Raw genomic sequence first — 14390 nt, forward strand, 5'->3', positions numbered from 1 at the left:
GGCCTGGCTTCCAATGATAGGGAACTCTCTAGAGCACATGGAGTGCTCAGAATGCAACAGAAATGTGTTACATCACCTAAAGGCTAATGAGCACGCAGTTCGTCACTTGGCAAAAAAGTTACTTTTTAAAAAAACAACGGGGGTGCAAGTCCGGGGAAAAAGACGGTGGCAGTCCTGCCCGCCATTGCACCCAATGTCTTTTGACTATACAGGATTTTGTTTTCAGGTGTGATCTCTAAAACATAACCCCTGTGTAAGTTGAGGGCTTACGGTATTGCAGTCTGGGACACAGTTTGGAGGAGGCAACAACCTGACCACCACCCCATCGCAGGTGCTGAGCTCATTGAGGCAGGCTACATCCTGTTGGTGTCTCCATTGCTTTTGCTCATAAGTTTAATGAAACAAGCTCGAAAGTAGCTGGCATTAAAGTAGCTATATTTCAGAAAACAAAATTGTCTTACTAAAGTAAGTTTGGAGAGGTTCCAAGCCTTGGACCAGATTTCAAGTTTCTGAGAAAATCCTAAGTTTCACTTTATATGTGCTGTATGATTTGGGTGAAGTTTGAACATGCAAATGCAAACATATAGAAAGAATTTCCCACAATAGTCCTCCCTGTACTCATACAGCTGAAAATAATTGTAAGCGCAAGGTAAATGTTTTGTTGGGCACAGTGCCATTAAATTCTTGACTGATTTTATTTTAACAATAGCATTTTAATCCAGTGTTACAAGGCTTGCGATATATCCATAAGCCATCTGTATGTCAATGAGGTATGTGATTACCATTTTAAGGGGAGAGTGAACTTCAATTTGAGTGGTGTAATAAATGACCTGTCATTGGCAGAGGGAGGTAATATGAAGGATAACTAGTAGGAAGCATTTTGAAAGAATGGGTGTGAGATGGCTAAGACTGTTGTGTCAATAGTGATATAACCATTGACTGTGTACTGACATTCAGCAGGAGTGCCTGGGAAATGTTTGAGGCAAGTTCTGACTATCTCCTGAAAAAACATTGAGAGCTGCCTAGACTGAAAAAATATTTGACAACTATAGTCCTCTCTGTTGTTGTTTGGAGATTTACCTGATTGCTTTCTGGCAGTGCTACTTCTGATGAATGTTCTGAGTGGTGAGCTCTGTGGGGCATGAAGGCAAGGGCATACCTTCCAATGCTGACAATTGCTAGTGGTGACAGTTGCAAGGCTATTTTGGGAGTTTTATTCCTTCGTTCTTTGAACTCATGTGTCTGCTCCCAGACACTGTTAACCCTGACACTGTTCAGCTGTCGGGAGGCTTGCTTTATGTGAAAGATACTTGCCCATTCACCATTCAAATTAAAATAAAGAAGTTGCTTCTTTCTTGAGTGAAACAGAAATAATCGAGCCCCATTCTATCATACCTTCAGTGGTTTTATTATGGTTGGTGTGTGTGTGTGTGTGTGTGTGTGTGAGAGAGAGAGAGAGAGAGAGAGAGAGAGAGAGAGAATATTAAAACCAGATGAGTGGGTCCAGTTGTATGGATGTTCCCAACTTAAATCAGAAATTAGATTTTTGCAGATACAGCCATTAGGGAGTCAAAGCATTGTACTTGGACCACGTGGTCTGAATCTGTATCAAGGCCATGAAGTTCACAGGGTGACCCTGGGTCAGTGTCTCACTCTACCCTAATTCTAGGAATTGAGATGTATGGACAAAATGGGGTAACTCCTCCCATTTTATGCTGAGAAAGTGTGGGATATGAATGTAAAGAAGAAATAGAATAGAACCCAATGACACAGCTTCCCAAATCACGTGGATTGTGTTCATTGCATTAAGTTATATAGTATTTTGGTTGGATGCAGAGTAGAACTCTAGTAACTGGACACCAGGGCTGGCTCAGCCACGAGGCAAGGTGAGTCTATCACATTAGGCAGCAGGACCCACAGGGGCAGGTGGAAGTGACTTCCCTGCCCCTCCTGCCCCTAAAAAACCCTCCCTGAGGTTTGGATGGTCCTGGAATGGGGTTGTCTGTCGTGTGGGTGTGTGCTGAAGATGAAGTAGAACTCCAAAACTGGGCCAAGGAATCTTCAGTGAGCAGCTGTTTTATCTGGATCCAATTCTTATAATTAAAATGTACAAGGTTTGATAATCAAATGAAACATTTATTAAACCCTTTTAGTGTAGTTGTTTGTCAGCAATAGTGTGGTAGCCATATGTGGTTACTGTGATCAGGATGTAAAACAGGGGTCAGCAACCTTTTTCAGCCGTGGGCCGGTCCACTGTCCCTCAGACCATGTGTTGGGCCAGAGTATATTTTGGGGGGAATAAAAAAACGAATTCCTGTGCCCCACAAATAACCCAGATATGCATTTTAAATAAAAGGACACATTCTACTCATGTAAAAACACACTGATTCCTGGACTGTCTGTGGGCCGGATTGAGAAGGCGATTGGGTCGCATCTGGCCCATGGGCTTTAGGTTGCCTACCCCTGATGTAAAAGGTAGAAGGAATAGAGTTGTCTCCATAATTTCGACCTGATGCTAAAGAGACAAGCCATTGCTGCTGTTCTCTACATATTAATATTTAAACTGAAATGCTTTCTCTCTCCAACAGTGCAAGCTGATGCATTGGAGACTTCAAATAATTGCCAACTATGTGGCCAGTTCTCTTTTTGTTCACACATCTTCACTGAAGCATGGTAATGAAGGGCAAATGCAGCAAGTTCTAATTCAGAGGGCTTTTGCCCGCAGAGGTTATGAAGTGCTAATTTAGTGATCCATAAAGAATTAACCAAATTAGTTTCCAAACATCTGTTTTGTAACTAAGTGGTATGAGTAGTTTATTTTTCCATTTCTTCTGAATACCTTTGCATCTCACTATTTTACATGTGGAAAAAACAATAGCCAATGTTTTCTAAAATTAATAACACTTTTATGTCCAAGATTCCAGGAAAGTGTTTAGTGTCCTCTCTTCATGTATAATGTACATCAATCCCTGAAGTGCTCAGACATGACCATTAAAAAATAAATACCTCTAAAGCAAAGGACTACAGTTTTGTTTAATGTTTTGAATCTACTATATCCACAAATCAAGTTATTGTATTGTAGATTCATTACAGGAACAGGTGGGGACTTAATATTGTTTGTCTTCACTCCAGTTTCCATTCCTTAGGAATCAAGTGGGATATTGACTACTTATGACCAAGGCAGTAAGCGATCCAAAGGAATCTAGGTTTTTATTTTCTTGGATCTCATAAGCTTTCTTAGAACCCAGTTAATCCAGTAATTTGTGGGCAGGGGGAACATTTGCAGTTCCTTTGGCTGATTACCAATCTGAGCAGCTATAGTTAGCCACAGATGTTTTGTAGTGTGGACGGAAGATACTGGATTGGATAAAAAGAATTGGGTAGAATTACTTCACTAATTAGGGATGTGGGTGACGCTGTGGGTTAAACCACTGAGCCTCTTGGGCTTGCTGATCGAAAGGTCGGCGGTTCGAATCCCTGCGACGGGGTGAGCTCCCGTTGCTCGGCCCCTGCTCCTGCCAACCTAGCAGTCTGAAAGAACGTCAAAGTGCAAGTAGATAAATAGGTACCGCTCCAGCGGGAAGGTAAATGGTGTTTCCGTGCGCTGCTCTGGTTTCGCCAGAAGCGACTTAGTCATGCTGGCCACATGACCCGGAAAAACTGTCTGTGGACAAACGTCGGCTGCCTTGGCCAGTAAAGCGAGATGAGCACTGCAACCCCACAGTCATCTGCGACTGGACTTACCGGTAACTGTCAGGGGTTCTTTACCTTTACCTTTAGGGCTGGCCCAAGACATTTTGGCACCTTCCTACCCGCCATGCAAGCTGACTAGGACATTTTCCATGTTTGTACTGCATGAAGCACTCACCAGCAATAATGAGAATGATTTTTACACCTCTGCAGTACTGAGCATCTGGTAGAAATATTAATAAAGATGTTTTTCTGGAACTCTCTAGCTTTCTCCATAATCCAGCGCATGTTTGCAATTTGGCTTCTGGTTCCTCTGCCCCTTCGAAATCCAGCTTGCACTTCTGGGAGTTCTCGGTCTACATACTGCTTAAGCCTGCCTTGTAGAATTTTAAGCATAACCTTGCTAGCATGTGAAATGAGCGCAATTGTGCGGTAGTTGGAGCATTCTTTGGCACTGCCTTTCTTTGGGATTGGGATGTAGACTGATCTTCTCCAATCCTCTGGCCACTGCTGAGTTTTTCAAACTTGCTCCAGGTGGATTACGTTTATTCAAAACTCTCCACTATGATCTTGGGTGGCTTCTCTGAGTTATTCAAGCCCCTTTGCCACGACAAGGCAGTGATCCATGAAGGAGTCTTCCCAACTTTTGTCCTCCAAACTGTGCCCCTCAGCAAACCATTGTTCCAAATCAACACTGCTCCACTGCTCTTGTGGAGTTTCAGGTTCCTGGCCATGAGCAGGGGGAGGGGTAGGCTCCCGCCATTCCTCATCAGAGTTGTACTCCTCAGCCTGGTCTCTGACATTTGGGGAGTTTGGGATGAAAAAGGTATTTGGATCTAATGCTTGATGTGTTTTACTTAAATTGCTTTTTCATGGTTAAGAAAAGGCAGTTATAGCATTTTTTTAAAATACAATGAAAGTATGTTACGGATTACACTCCTACCATTTGTGAATTGTTAAAGTCTGATTTTCTATGTATAAAAATACCATGATGAAATATGCCTGGTTTTCGAGGGTGAGTATATTCACAACGCATAGGTCCATGTATTATGTTTGTTGTTGTGGACTTTCTGTTGGACTCAAGGATTAGTAAAATTCTCACAGGGTGCTAGGATCATGGAAGTGGCAACTTATAACTCCCCAGGATCATTTCCTGGGCCATATATGTGATCATTCATTTTTATTTTATACTTTCTGATTATTTGAGCACAATAATGTCCGAAACTATAAATGTGTGACTTCACCAGCCAAACAACACAAGTATTTCCTTTCCTTTCCGTTTACTTTTATTTTCTGATCTACTTGGTAATGAAGCGTTTCTAGCTCTGGGATGAGGAGGTAGAGCAAGGTGAAATGGTTGTAATGTGAGTCACACACACCCTTCACTTCTAATATGAAGAAACCTCGTTCTGAATGCCTCGGAGCTGTAGTGCAGGTTCTGAAGGCTGAATTTCTTCTTTAGGCAATTATATTGAGTTCAGAGTAAACTTAGCTTCAAGTAAATTTGGCTTATTGTAAAGTACCCCTTTCACTCTAAAGTGTGCATTGTTTAATTTCCTTTACAATCTTTGCCTTTTATAATTAACGTGTTACCCACTCAAATTCAAAATAATGTTGATCTGCTCACTACAAAATATTTCCGTGTGTTCAGCATGGTAGAGCCAAGTCAACTGATAAAAATTAAGTGATGCTTTAATTTTAATTATGAAAGGGTTGCATGGTAAGCTATTAGTACAAAATTCTTTTTCTTCTTCTGTGTCTTGATATACAAGGAGGACAAGTGTCCAGTCTGCAATTGTTCTGATTTGTTTGACTGAGAATTTATCTGAATTCGTGCTTGGGATTCACTGCGTTAATTCTCGCCACATTTCATTCCATTGAGTGTGCTGACACATTCTCTTTCATTGAAGCTTTCCTGGAACAGCATGTTCCAAACCTTTCCCTGCTCCATGGAATTTCATGCCATTCCTAAATCAAATACCAAAAGATCACTTTACGGTGGGTTCAGCCTTCAGCTCTGTGGAGGTGGGGAAGTGACGGCAAAATCTTATGGAGATGTCATAGGGGGGCTGAAAGATAGGCAGGCTCAGTATGGTTGAGATGTCCCTGGTATCATTTACAGTTGTTAAAACGGTAGTAGATTGCTAATTTTAACACCTTGACCTCTCTCTTTCCTTTCCTCTCCCCTTCCTTTCCCTTCTTTCCCCTAAGGCATGTATAGATGAGAACCTGGACATGGTAAAGTTTCTGTTAGAATACGGAGCCAATGTAAATCAGCAAGATAACGAGGGCTGGACCCCACTTCATGCGGTTGCATCTTGTGGCTATCTGAACATAGCAGAGTGAGTGAGTTTCAGTGTGACCTGGATACTGGAAATAATAAATGACTTATCTCCTTTTTAGAGAAGTGGGTATGAGGGGGGAATGTATGAATGGTTGATGTATCCTTCTGGTTACGTATCCTTTGGGATACGCATGCAGCAAACCTGGAAGTATTTTTCCGGGTTTCACACGCAAGCATGTGCAGAAGTGCTCTATCGCACCGCACCTATGTGCAGAAGCACTCTACCATGCCACACGCATGCGCAGAACAGGCACCTCCGGTTGCGAAAACCTTGGGATCCAACTGGAGCTCTGGAACAAATCCTGTCTGCAACCGGAGGTACCACTGGACTAATTTAAAATGACAGATCCAATCATGTGTCTAAGCAAACTATAACCACCATAGCTCAAAAAGGATGCATATTTCCTTTGGATATATAAACCACATGAAACATTAGCTAGTGCTACAAAACTAATAGTTTACACTGAAGCAAGAAGAGGAATTCTGAACAAGAATGCAGGATAATTAGCGAAACTAGGATTATCAGGCCAGCTCTGTGGGTGACGATCCGTTTCTGTACAAAAAGTCTATATAAGCCAGACATGTATACTGAGGGGGAAAATTCCTTTTAAAATAAACTTAAGCAAAAACAGATGAAGAATTTTTTTTAAAAAATTGAATTATCTGGTTGTTTTCCAAAATTTGAAAGTTTCATAAAGAATTGTATCTTAAATGGCTGAGCAAATCAACAGTAATAGCTATTTGCAGGGCCAGCCTTGTGATAAGGGAGATCACTATCACTAGCTGCAAAAAATCTGAATTCAGTGTTTTGCTATTTACTGGCAAAGTATAAACACAAAGCCAGATATTGAACTCGTGCTGTGAAGTCCAGTCTCAATCTGCATCTCATTCATGTAGGTATCTGATAAGTCATGGGGCCAACGTAGCTGCTGTGAACAGTGAAGGTGAAGTCCCATCTGACCTTGCAGAGGAAGCAGCCATGAAGGATCTGCTCTTGGAACAAGTAAAGAAACAAGGTAAGGAAATTGTATATCTTACTAACCACTCTTCATTCTTGTGGGGTTTTAATAAGAAAAGCATATATACTTTGGTTATAAAAGGGGCCTGGAATTTCACTTTAGTAAGTAAAACATTAGGAACAGTGACACCACACAAAAGTACATTTCTAAAGTATAGCATTTTGTTTATTCTCTTAAGTTAGGCTGTACACAAAGGAAAATAAATATTCTGAAAACGTGAATCACCCATCCCCTCTGTATGTTGGTGGTTTAAACCTAAGGTTTAATTCAGACTGCTGTTGCTTTTGTCATGGGTTTTTGTTTGTGCTGAATGTAAAAACCCATTTTGTTGTTTCTGCTGGCAATTGCCAAAGGCCTCAACATCAGAGTACTGTAGTCATTTTTGCAGAGTGTGTGCATTATCAATGTGTTGATCCTTGTTTGAAACAAGCCTAAGGTATGTTTTGTATTGAGACAATGTTGCTTTCCTTTTCTTGGAGTATTTACAAAGCTTAAAGTTGTCTTACTGTCATCACCCTCCCACCCTTCCCACATTGTTATTTTGGGCGCTTGCAACTATACCAGCTTAGTCATTCTATGCAGCTCAGTCTTTCTGTACAGGCATTCTAAAATGCTACCCAATGAGGAGATGTGGACTTTCCTGATTGACATGTGTAGAAGGATTGATGTGCTGCTTCAGTTTTTCTTTGTAACAGCAAGGTTAACATTGCACAAACAGCTGGTCCACAGCACAATTCTTAGGTAATTCTATTTATTTGATTTGACAGTTTGGTGATTGCCCACTTAACATTAGAGAAATGTGGAAGATTGCCTGGAAGGCTCACAGGATGCTGCTTTCTGAATATGTTAGCATGTTCCCTTGGAAATGAAACTGTTTCAATTCTACTTGCTTTTAGCAAAGCTTAGTAACTGTTTTTATTGTTGGAGTTCACATATTAATCAAGATTTAACTTCAAAATACTTGTGCTGTTCAGCTACAATTAGTGTACTTCCAGTTATGGAAAGTTACAAAGAACTTTACTTCTATGTAACATTTTTTCATAATCCAAAATGACATGAAAAAAATTGATGTGCAAAAATACATTGTTGAGATTTTATTCAACTCTATTTTCGGCATCTTTAATGTTTTTGTAGTGTTCCTTCAAGCTTTAGATAAAATGAGGCATATTAATTGTGCAATCTTCGTTTTAAATATACTGTCCCCTTCAACCCTTTGTGCAATTGAATTGACTGGCAGTACATTAAGGACGACAAAATTATGAACTTGTTATAAAACTTGTATCCTCTCCTCTTTATTTTTTTTGTTATACTTTGGGCTTTTTACACCTGTTGTCTGTTTCTCCAGGATTGGATCTTGATCAGGCAAGAAAAGCGGAAGAGCAACAAATGCTGCAGGATGCACGGCAATGGCTGAACAGGAGGAAAATTGATGACAGGAAGCAGCCCCGAACTGGTGCTACAGCTCTTCATGTAGCTTCAGCTAAAGGCTACTCTGAGGTGATGAGGTACTGATCTGTTTCCATTGTTAGCTGTAATAAACCATGGCCTAATGGTACTCTTGTAAAAATTGTCTCTGTGAAGAGATATTTCTACAGGTTTCTGGTACTGGAATATGAGACTATTGGATTGGATTATGATAATGTTTATTCCAATAGTACTAGATGTGTTTTAATACGCAGTGATTTAATGTATCCGCCCTTTCTTCTTCTGATTTAAGTTCAGTGGAAGTGGGCTTTCAACTTTTATCTTAAACCTAAGTGTAAAATTACTGCATATTCTCTTGCTAGCTCTTAGCACCACCAGCTAAGGATGAAGTCCCAGCTGCAAAATATTAGTGATAGAGCTAGATATTATTTGTGAGCCCCCTTAACCTGAAAGAGGCTGTTGGTACACACTAAAAATTCACAGGTTGCTATGGTTTCTCAAAAGAAAATAGGAATAATAGTGCTTTTTGTATGATGGACCTTTGATTAGTCTTGAGCCCTTTCAAATACAGTGGTGCCTCGCAAGACGAAATTAATTCGTTCTGCGAGTGTTGTCGTATAGCGAAAATTTCGTCTTGCGAAGCACCAACGGGGGAAGAGCAGTTTGACCGGGGGGGGGGGGGAATCGGCAATTTTTTCGTGTTGCGAGGCAAGCCCATTGACAAATTCGTCTTGTGAGACAGCCTTCCGCTAGCGAATGCCTTTCGTCTAGCGAGTTTTTCATCTAGCGAGGCATTCGTCTAGCGGGGCACCACTGTATAGCATTGTAAGGATGGGACATATGCTGTCTTTCAGTTGTTTGTTTCTACACTTGTTCACTTGTTTGTAAATGAAGGTCTCCAGGATTTTCTGATTGTTGGCTTCGGTGGGATTTCTTTTGTTATAATTTATTGTCTGCAGCCTTTATAAGATATACACAAACTAACAGCATGGCTGGGAAAGTGTGCAGCTTTGTAGGGTTTTTTACAGCTGGCTAATGGCTAGGATAGGTTTTTCAAGGATAGCTATTGCAGAGTAGGGCTGTAATTGCAACGTAGAGGCTTAGCTGCTAGATCAGTATTGTCTTGAGCTGCTGTGTAAGCATGAAATGCATTCATATTATCAACTTGAAGGAAAAGTACCAGTTAACTTGATTTTAGTTGATTGATAGATTTAAATTGTAATATTTGCCTGCTTTATGTTACCGGTACTTTTCCAGGGCATATCTTCAGTTTGCTGACCCAGAACAGCAGTGTAGAAAAGCTTTATTGAACATTACATTCCTGTGCTTACTTAAGTGTTTAGTTTCTTGGTAAGGAGAACATTTGCTAGCCAACACTTTTCAGTATGTGTTGGTATGCTTGCTTTTTGTGTTGAGATGGTTGGTAAACATTTTTACAAATGTTAGTTCTGTCATTTTACTTATGTGACACCAGTTTTTAGCTGCAGTGTTTGGTTGGTATCCTGGGCCTTTGCAGGTTTTCCGCACCTGGTTTCACCAGGTTTTTAGTGATGTTAATACTAAGAAATATCAGAATTCTTGGAATCTTTTCTGATGTGCTCCTTATTAAGTGATTGCACTGTGCCAATTGAAAGTGTCTGTTTTAAAAGCCAATCTCTAAATATTTAGTAATTATTTTAAACAATAGTTTAGATCCAGACTCAGCTGAACTTAGATCCCATTGAAATAAATGTGACAAGTTGGTTGTGACTTGACACCAATGAGACTTAGATTTTTGTAGCTTGCAGTGCAATCCTATACCTGTCTGCTTGGAGGTAAGTCCTATTGAGTTCAGTAGAACTTACTCCCAGATAAGTTTGTATAGGATTACAGCCCAAGTCTGGACCTAGCCTAAAGAGGTGAAAGCAAAGTGGGAGCAACAACTTCTTAAGTAAAGCACATATCTGCTGCATAATTTTTGACAATTCTTTTGAATACTTCCTTGTTCATTGTTTTCATGCTTTGAAATCTGTCCAACACATCCTCTGAAAGTTCATTTATTTTCTGAGCTGTGCATTGCAGGAGTGATCGACAGTGGGATTTCTTTTTATGTAACCATAGTAACATGCAGATGCAAAAGACACTGAAATGACTGCCGCCTAGTTGGATGGCAGTAGGGAAACAACCTTCACTGCCATTCACAACACAGCATTATATTCACTTGTCTAGCCCTTCTCTCCTGCCAGGAATGCTGTGTAGGATTAACACCCCCCTCATATTCCAATATATGAAAAACATTGTGGAGTAAAATAAATGGGTGTCATTGTTTCACACTAACAGCAGTTCATCAGAGAGGAAGTGAGGGAGAATTTGGAAAAGTAAACAACATGCAGGTAATTTTCCAGTTGTTATGCTAAGAAGGAATTCATTGTTGAAAGGGTGAAAGTTCAGTGGCAAAATAGATACAGAAGATCTCCTGTTTAATATGGAATCTTCAGAAGAATCTTGGTTAGGAAGATTAGGAAATACTTCTGTCTGAGACACTACTGCTCTATTCACGTAGTCTATAAAAAGGTTGCAGAACAGTTAGGAATATGCATGTTTGGCTTTGCACTTTATTTATTTATTGGACAACACAAAAACAGGCACATTGTCAAAGCCAATACTATGGTTATTAATAAAATGAGTTATGTAAATGCTTAGATTTATACAACAGTAACCAAAGTTATGTGTCCCACCAAGGCCCCTGGGAGTTTTAAAAGCTAGATGGGCCTATACTATAAGACTATATTGTATATTGGGTAATGGCACAGTTGCCCATGCTGGAGGATGCTGTTCCTGCAACTTCTTCCTTTTCTTTCCAGGTTTGATTCTAGCCATCACTGGAACACTTTGAGCTGTTTGCTTTACCACACTTGTCTCTCTCACAGGGTATAAACCTATTTCATAAAGCCCACTGCACGTTCTTAAGCTGCATGACTGAACTGCTGCCATTCTTGCTCACTTGTTTTTCTTAGGCTCTTGATCCAAGCTGGGTATGATGTGAATGTCCAGGACAATGATGGCTGGACTCCACTCCATGCTGCTGCACATTGGGGAGTGAAGGAAGCTTGCTCTATCTTGGCTGAAGCACTGTGTGACATGGACATCAGGAACAAGCTGGTTAGTGAGCTGTAGACTAGTAAATTAATACAAGAGCCCCCAGTAGCAAGATGTTTGCTGACAAGCACATATATAATTATTGCCTGTTACTTGGCTTTAGTCAATAGAGTAGGTTGCATTATGCACATATTTTATTCTCCTTGTCAGCTGAAATGTATTTTGAAAGGTGTTGCTGAAAATACATTTTTGGTGTGTGTGTTCTTTGACTACTGTGTCTATTTCTATTTTCAATGTGATAAGCCATTTGAAATCAGTAGGGCCAAAAGTCTAAATGGCTACTTTCTACCCTATGTAATGTCTATGCATATGATTGGACTCTTATATGATATTCTTTTTATGTAAAACTGATAGAGAAAGGCCTGTGTGGTGTAGTGGTTAAGAGCGGTAGACTCGTTATCTGGGGAACCGGGTTCGTGTCTCCACTCCTCCACATGCAGCTGCTGGGTGACCTTGGGCTAGTCACACTTCTCTGAAGTCTCTCAGCCCCACTCACCCCACAGAGTGTTTGTTGTGGGGGAGGAAGGGAAAGGAGAATGTTAGCCGCTTTGAGACTCCTTCGGGTAGTGAAAAGCGGGATATCAAATCCAAACTCTTCTTCTTCTTCTTCTTCCCACATTGCATCGTATTTTGGCAGTGTGCTAATTGTAGATGTGTCAATTGACTTCTGAGCTAGAGCAAATGGGTGCTTCCTGAAAATTTATAGACTTTATATATACACACACTCCAAAAAGTATGTTGCCATCCTGCAGCAACTTAGAAAATTAAGATTTTAAGTTTCTGTCAAACTTAATCAAAACTGTGATGTCTTGCCTTCTTGCTGTGGCTGCCACCACCACTGCTATACCTTCCCTTGCCTATGAAGTCTACATTTACAGTGTCTTCTAGGAGTTAAAAGAGGAGGTAGAGTAGGAAAAAGAACCAAGTCCCTTCACAGACCCCTGGGATAGTAGACTGGGTTCTGCACTTACTCTACAGTCCTTAGAGAGGGGTAAAAATAAGTTAGGCTTCGAGAATGAGACCAGTTACAAAGTGCTTTGGGGTATTTTGGTGGTGTTATCAGTGCTGATAAAGATGGGAACAGTAGTTTATCTACCCTAACTGTCCTTGGTACTGATTTTAACATGCAACAGGGGATGGGGTTACAGAGTGGGAATGATAACCCCCCCCCCCTCCAAAGGAGAGAAGTATAAGTGCAAGGTTTTGGAAGGCTGAAAATATTCTTCTGCATGAGGGACCATTGCATTGTTTTTCCTAGCTACATTGTTTCTATGGTGAGTTGGGTTTTCTTTAAGGGCTTCCGTTAAAACCTCACTCCCAATCTTGGATGTTCCTGGGGATTTGCCAGTCTTTTGAAGAGTTTTAGTTTGCTGCCTGGAGTGAGGATGGAGACTGACAGCATGAGATGATAAACCAGTTAGTGTGTATGGGATAATGTGGTAAACAAGAAAATCCTTGGTGAAATCAGGCCAGACAAGCGGTACCTGCCATGAGTTTTGTAGAAATGTGCAGGGCTTTGTGGCAATAGTAGTTCTTGTCTTTGCTTTTAGTGAATGGTACATGAAACATCATTTATGATATTTGCAAAGAAGGTCCTATGCCACACAAGTCATATATTTCCATGCCTGATGAAATAAGGCATCTGAATTAATGCTTGCCCTAATCATTCAAAGTAGATCATTTCTGCAGCATTAAAACTGTTGGTGGAGGTGGAAAGAGGTAGAAGCAGTAGTAATATTTAGAGGCAACTTTAGCTTGCATGGAACACTTGGCCTTGATGTTGTGCCTACAAAATATTCAAGTGTCTTTTATTGGCTTACTACTGTATAATGTAAGAAAGCAGGTGGTCACTGTCATCATCATAAGTTTCCGTTTTTGGGAATGTTTATGGAGCAGACTCAAATTTGATTGAACTGCTAAGTTTCTTAGATCTTCCTTAGTCTGCATTTTGACTTGGGTGTTGCTCTAAGGCTGTGATTATGATTTGGCTGACAAACTCACATAGAGTTTTGTAGAAAAGCTGCTTGAAGAAGTGCAGACGGTACCTCACCCTCCTGATGAAGCATTAATAACCCACCTAGTCAGTCCCCTTCAGTGAGCTCTAAGAAGACAAGATGGGTCAGTGGTCAGTTGCACTTCTTCAAGCAGGGGACATCCGTTTGCTAGCTTCACAATCCTCATATGTTCAGGGTAGGAGAGGGCATTCTCTGTGGCAGTTGCTTAGCTGTAGAATTTCCTAATTGAGGTGCACCTTGCTTAGTCCCCACCCACCAATAAATCTTTTTTTATTGAGTTTTGCATTGCAAATGTAAATTCAAAAATTAAACATCAACATCATCATTTAGGATTCCCTGACTCCTTCAACTCCCCTCTGCCGTTCCATTGTTACCATTTTCAGTCTTTTTCAACTGCTTCACTTATTTTCTATATTTTTCTTAAATAATCCATTTTTACTTTAATTTTTAGTACATTACAAGCATTACTCAAATCCTGCCAAAGTTTTTAGTTACTTCCATTGCTTAGTTTCTGCCATAAATTGAAGGCACTTTTTTACCCCAACCTTTGACACTCTCCCTCTCTCTCTCTCTCTCTCTCTCTATATATATATATATATATATATGGGGCTCACCCTGTTCTCTTGACCGTAATTTATTTTAGTATTGTATTTTTAAATGGTTGTAACCTGCTCTGGGACTTCATGATGGAAGGGGGTAAGAACTCTAATTTATTCAGTCACCACCAACAACTTTATTATTATCATTATGTCCCATTCA

At 40.4% G+C, this 14390-nt stretch overlaps 1 protein-coding gene across 12 annotated transcripts in view; it reads left to right on the forward strand.

Annotated features, from left to right (window-relative positions):
* The window catches only part of PPP1R12B (protein phosphatase 1 regulatory subunit 12B), a 105718-nt gene that overhangs the window by 11571 nt on the left and 79757 nt on the right, over positions 1-14390 (forward strand). For 11 of the 12 annotated variants that reach the window (XM_033153085.1, XM_033153076.1, XM_033153074.1 and 8 more), the window contains exons 2-5: positions 5902-6032; positions 6932-7050; positions 8399-8558; positions 11475-11619. In XM_033153085.1, the coding sequence (XP_033008976.1) occupies positions 5902-6032; positions 6932-7050; positions 8399-8558; positions 11475-11619 (555 nt within the window). The remainder of the gene's footprint in view (positions 1-5901; positions 6033-6931; positions 7051-8398; positions 8559-11474; positions 11620-14390) is intronic. The other variant, XM_033153083.1, reaches the window with a different exon arrangement.

The sequence above is a fragment of the Lacerta agilis genome, chromosome 6 (assembly GCF_009819535.1).
Source record: "Lacerta agilis isolate rLacAgi1 chromosome 6, rLacAgi1.pri, whole genome shotgun sequence".
NCBI lineage: Eukaryota > Metazoa > Chordata > Lepidosauria > Squamata > Lacertidae > Lacerta > Lacerta agilis.